Source organism: Pediculus humanus, genomic scaffold, assembly GCF_000006295.1.
Source record: "Pediculus humanus corporis 1103172107603 genomic scaffold, whole genome shotgun sequence".
In the NCBI taxonomy this organism is placed as follows: Eukaryota; Metazoa; Arthropoda; class Insecta; order Psocodea; family Pediculidae; genus Pediculus; species Pediculus humanus.
In genome coordinates, this window is record NW_002987217.1 from 76,499 (window position 1) to 82,296 (window position 5,798).

A 5,798-nucleotide genomic window follows, 5' to 3' on the forward strand; every position below is an offset into this window, starting at 1 on the left:
CAATATCACTGTATAGAATTTCTATTATATTTTTTAAAAAATTTTATCTATCGAATCAATACAAATTATGAAAATGTCATACAATACATTAATATATATTAAATACTAATATATATAAATATATTAAATACTGCTTTTTTTAAACATTATCTTACTCAGCATATGTTTCCATTATAACTATTTTTTTACTCTATATGTATATAAGACATTTTATGATTTATAAAAATTAAAGTAAAAACTTTTGATGATTTATCAGATAATGTAAGATGTACTAATTTTAAAAAATAACGTTACTGTATTATTTTAGTGTTTGTAATTCATTAAATTTTTTTTAATTAAGTTAATTTTTACCTTTCTGAAGAAAATACAATGTTAATTGGATGATAAAAATAAAATTTTTAAATATTCTTTTAGTTTTAAGTTTTAAATATGTATTGTTCGGTGTTTAAGAAGACATTAAATGTAATAAATTTATTACATTTTTAAGCAATAAAATAAATAAATATACAAAGTAATTGAAAAACTAAAGCGGTGGATTTTCAAAAAAGCAATATTTAGTTGTAATTAAATATAAAATTTTATTACCTATTATTAATTATTGAAAACAGATACATTTTTCAATCTTCAACAATTGTAAAACTTTTAGTTCCTGTCAAAATGTCGTGGCAGAATACTAAATAATGTCGTCTGCTCTGGCAAAATATAGTTTCTAATGTACGAAAAAACATTTTCTTAGTAAAAAAAAAAAAATGTCAGAAGATAATAAGGATAATACCGATCCAGAAACGTTAAAAGTAGAAAATCTTGCTATAGAAGATAAAAATGCTGCAGCGGGAGATGAACAGGCTGCAACCAAAACTGATAAACAAAAAAGTGAAGTGTTAATTTTTTTGCATGATTTTTTTGTGTTAGTTTTCATATTTGAAAATAAATCATTTAATTTTTTTTAACAGAATTTTACAGTGTAAAAAATTTTATTTTATTTTTCTTTTTACAGTTGATGTGCTTTTAAAAGCGACAGGAAATGCACCAATAATGAAAAAAAAGAAATGGTCGGTGGATAATGAAAAAAAAATTGGTTCAGTTGTAGAATTCATAAAAAAATATTTAAGGCTTGAACCATCAGAAAATCTTGTAAGTACCTTTAAATTTTTTTTTTTTTTTTTGCATAAATAATGTAACAAAATAACTGTTTAAATTATTTATATATATTTAAATGTAATTAATTTTAGTTTTTATATGTTAATCAATGTTTTGCACCATCTCCAGATCAAACGATTAAAAATTTATATGACTGTTTTGGCTCTGATGGAAAACTAGTTCTTCATTATTGTAAAACTCAAGCATGGGGATAAGTAAATCACAAAAGTTTTAAATTGAGATTCTTTTTTTTATAAGTTACCAACTTAATTAAAGATATATTTAAATTATTATTATTTTAAAAGCATTCCGAATTAAAATAAGAATAATATTTAATCGAAAAGTCTTTCATGGCTTATATTGTTTAACCATAATAATTTTTGATACTGTGTGAGGTTAAAATGAAAAATAATTATGTAGTGATTTGATAATATTTACTGTAAATTGTATGAAAGCTTTTAAAAATTGTGAATCTAATCATTAGTAAATTAATAATAAAATTTATTTATTTAATAATTATAAAAATGCAATTTTTATTTTTACTGAATTTTGTCACTTAAATGTATTATAACTTAAGTTTTTTTTATGATGTTAAATTTTTATTTTATCACATTAATAACTTAATAAATATTAAAAAAAAAAAAAAAAAAATACAAAATTGAAAAACAATTTATTAAAAATATTAAATGCCATAAACAATATAAAAGCTACCCGAACCCGAAAAATAAATATTTTTACATTTATTAAAATCATTAAAGCATTAAATAATAAATAATTTATGTTCTAATATAATAATGGAAACCAAATGTGTTAATTTATACATTAAAAATGCAATCCATAAATTTTTATGCGTTCAACCAATCATTAACTAGGCTTGCAATTTCTTTTGATTCTTTAAGTACAAAAGTGTGTTCATGCGAGCAAACTTCAGCGAAAACATTTTTATGTTTTTCTCTCAAGTTTCTGTAATAGGTCAAAGGAGTCCATCCATCGGAAGAACCATAATACAATGTTAATTTTTCACCATAAATTTTTAACGTTTCATCGTCTAATTCTTTAATGATTTTCATTTCATCATCGGCCAAGAAAAAAACTTTACTTAAAACATGCGGATCAACAAGTTTCATCATTGCTGGTATATTATTCGGAGGTATACCAGTACAAAAGCAATAACATCTTAACAAAACAATTTGTAAAAATTTTGGAAGTATTGTAAAAATCCAACTCCCGAATAGAGTAAGCCATAAAATATAATTAATTACAAACATAACATAAGCAGCATTTGGAGCTTCAGCCATTCTTTCGATTGTTGGAAAAAGCATGATACATTTTTCAATTTCCACATTGCTTTTCCTTTCTTTTTTTAAAAGGTCTAACAACATTTTACAACCTACAGAATGTCCTACACAATATAACTTGACTCCTTCTAAATATTTTTCAATAAATTTGTCTTTTTGTTCAACTTGTCCTTGAAGATTATATAAGAATTTGTTTTCTTTCAATGATGGTAATTTACTATTTATTTTGTCATGACCTCCATGCGACATAATCCATATTGGTTTTTTAGTTAACTCATATAAATGATTTAAAAATTTTTCATAAAATTTTGTTACTCCAGGATTACCTGGTATTACTAATATTAATTCATTTGGTTTTTCTTGCAATTTAGCTTCTATTTTTGATGGCATGTAACCACCCCAAGAATCAATTCTCAAAGGAACTCTATTAATCGTCACAAACTCTGACTCCATTTTTACCTAAAAAAAATTTAAAATTAACTTTTTTTACAAAATGAACATGCAAACTACAATAAAATTACAATTATTTAAACATTAAAAAATGTGAAATAAAATTACGAAAAAATTTTTTTTTTAATTTACCCTTTGTTTCGATTTTACTGTTTTTCGTTGTTTTTTTTGGTTGATACTAATTAAGTTTCTATACATTTTAAAAAATTATATTAAAGAAGTAATTTATAATTTTTAATTTGAAAAAAAAAAAATTTGCAAAAAATGTACACTACCTTCACGACAATCTCACAGATAATTGTAAAAACATTTTTATAAATTATTTGCACAAAACATACTAACTAAAAAACTTAAAAAATAGTTTAAAATAAAAAAAATGGAAGGAGAAAGTACATGACAAAGCAAAAAGGTCATAGAAAGTTTATTATTCCTTATAAGTAATATAAAAAAAAAAAAAAAACATTGAATGTACAAATAATAATAAGTATAATTTAAAAAATTTTAATGATAGCAAACAAAAATAATTTTTCTTTTATAAAAAATCTCACATTAAATTTAACGTAAAAACGGTTAAATTACATGTTAATAGATAAAAAGGAAAAACTTGTTTGAAGTTTCAAAGGGTAAAATAAATTGAATATTTCGCATAATCATTAATTACGCGTGAATAGAAAAATTCTATAATTTATTTTTTTATTAAAATGGATGCTAATTAATTTTTATTACCTGCTTAAAGTTGCAAATAAATTGTTGTTAAATTTGTGAAAGTAAAATCTATCATAACTTTGCAATTGTAAATTTAAAAGAAAAAAAAAATAATTATTTTTTCACTAATTGATTTCCGTAAAAAAAAAAATGATGACGATTATAAAAAAAAAAACTAAACACGAATATTTTTTAAATTAAAAATCGATAATTACATATTAAATCACTTACCGTATTTTAATTACATTATATTTTTATAAAAATTATCATTTTTAACACTTGATTTAAAAACTGTCAATGTTACCAACTCTAATTTTTTTTTTGTTAAGTTTCCCGCCAAATTTTACTTACACGTCCATATTTTTTTTTTTTAAGTTAGTAATCGTTTACTAAAGTTAAACTCAGATGTAAAATGATTAATTATTAAACATTTTACATTTTTTTTTTCTTTTTGGACCGGGTATTAGAATATTTAATGGTGATACTTTAATAATAATTAATAGTTAAGTAGTAAACATATATTATAGTTCGTAAATGTGAAATTTATTGTTGGAAAAGAAAGTCTAACGACGAAAAAAGAAAGTAAGTAAAACAATTTAGGAATAATAATAATAATTTTAAAGAAATTATTTTAAAAAATTACTCATGATAGTAAATGTAAAAAAAGTAAAAACATTTCTTTAAAAAAATTTATAATTAAGCATTATTTACAATAAAAAATCTTTTGTACAGTTGTGAACTTATGGAGAGAAAAAAAAATAAAAAAATAACATTTCATAAATTATTTATTAAATAACTAATACTTAAAATAAAATTTATTTTTAATAAATACAACTTTGATTGAAAAAGAAAAAATAAAAAAATAATTACAAACTGATAGTTTGTGACATAGTTAATGAACAATATTTAAAAAAGTAACTTTTACTTTTTTCTTTCATCTAAAAAAAAAAAAAAATTAAATAAAAACATTTTATTCAATGCATTTTTCGATAACAAAAATTTTTTTTTTAATAAAATCAAATTGAAAAAATTTTACTTAAAACTATTATGAGCAGTTTTTAAAATAATAATAATGATTAAAGAAAAGAAAAATTATTAAATTTTATCACAATTTGATGACCAGCATCGATTTCTTTCTGAACGAATCTATTATGAGTTGATAGGTAAACAATTAAAAAAAAAAAAAAAACAATTTTAGGAATGATACAAAAATTTGTAAATAAAATATTTGAATAAATAAATAAATAAAATATTTTAAATGATGATAATATACGATTGATAACCTAAAAAAAAAATTACATGATTATTTATTTAAATTGAATAATAATGTGTATTTAGTAAATAAAGCTTTTAAAAACTTTTTAATACCCTGCTTTAAAGCTTTATATGAAACAAAGGAACAACAACTTTAATAAAAAAAAAAAAAATTTATATTTTAATAGCTTGCATATGAATTCGAATTTAAATTTAAAATCAATAAATTGATATTCGATGATTATTAAATTTTAATTATTAGTTAAATTTACACAGAATTATATATCATCACATTCATGTTTTACATTTACCATGATTATTATTAACATTAAAAAAGATTTTTTTAATATATTGTAAAATTAATTATATATATATATATATATATATATATAAAAATTTTATACATTTACACATATATATATTGTTATATTCGGTTCGTTCTTTATTTTTGTAAGTAATGAACAAGCACTTAAAACTATCACAAAACTAATATTAATAAACAAGAACTTATTACAGCTAGACTAAAAATCAAATGAACCGACGCCAAGCGGTGTAGCTTGCCTATATTACTTTGGTCTTTCGTCAGTCAACTGTTTCGAACGAGCAACAATGGGAACTAGCAAACACTTGCAAATAAAATAAAAGAAGGAGTCTTTAGAAGCTTCGCTTCTAAAGAAGAACAATTCGAGTTCGTCGCCAGTCTTTTGTTTATAAAAATTTGAAAATGTGAATATTGAGTACGGGATCATAACACCTCCCCCCTTAAGACGGAAAACAATTATTTGAAAAAGAATTTGTTTTCTCCTCTTGTTTGGATTTGACAGCTTCCTATGTCGGGTTCTGAATGGTTCCGTCCAGGTTGAAACTCCTTGAGTAGTAGTAGGTGCTATGTCTTCTGTAGGGTAGACTGTTGTATCTCTTCACATTGGCTTCTTATCAGGAACATAATTT

The 5,798-nt window shown here is 21.7% G+C and overlaps 2 protein-coding genes across 2 annotated transcripts; one reads left to right on the forward strand and one right to left on the reverse strand.

The window, feature by feature from the left end:
• Nucleotides 1-749: 749 nt before the first annotated feature.
• Nucleotides 750-1,355, forward strand: Phum_PHUM235290 (uncharacterized protein; the record flags this gene model as incomplete). The annotated part of the gene is made up of 3 exons (XM_002426023.1): nucleotides 750-873; nucleotides 998-1,134; nucleotides 1,233-1,355. 3 exons carry the CDS (start codon nucleotides 750-752, stop codon nucleotides 1,353-1,355), a joined length of 384 nt encoding a protein of 127 aa, XP_002426068.1.
• A 630-nt stretch (nucleotides 1,356-1,985) lies between these two features.
• Nucleotides 1,986-2,891, reverse strand: Phum_PHUM235300 (uncharacterized protein; the record flags this gene model as incomplete). The annotated part of the gene is made up of 2 exons (XM_002426024.1): nucleotides 1,986-2,316; nucleotides 2,407-2,891. 2 exons carry the CDS (start codon nucleotides 2,889-2,891, stop codon nucleotides 1,986-1,988), a joined length of 816 nt encoding a protein of 271 aa, XP_002426069.1.
• Nucleotides 2,892-5,798: the final 2,907 nt, after the last annotated feature.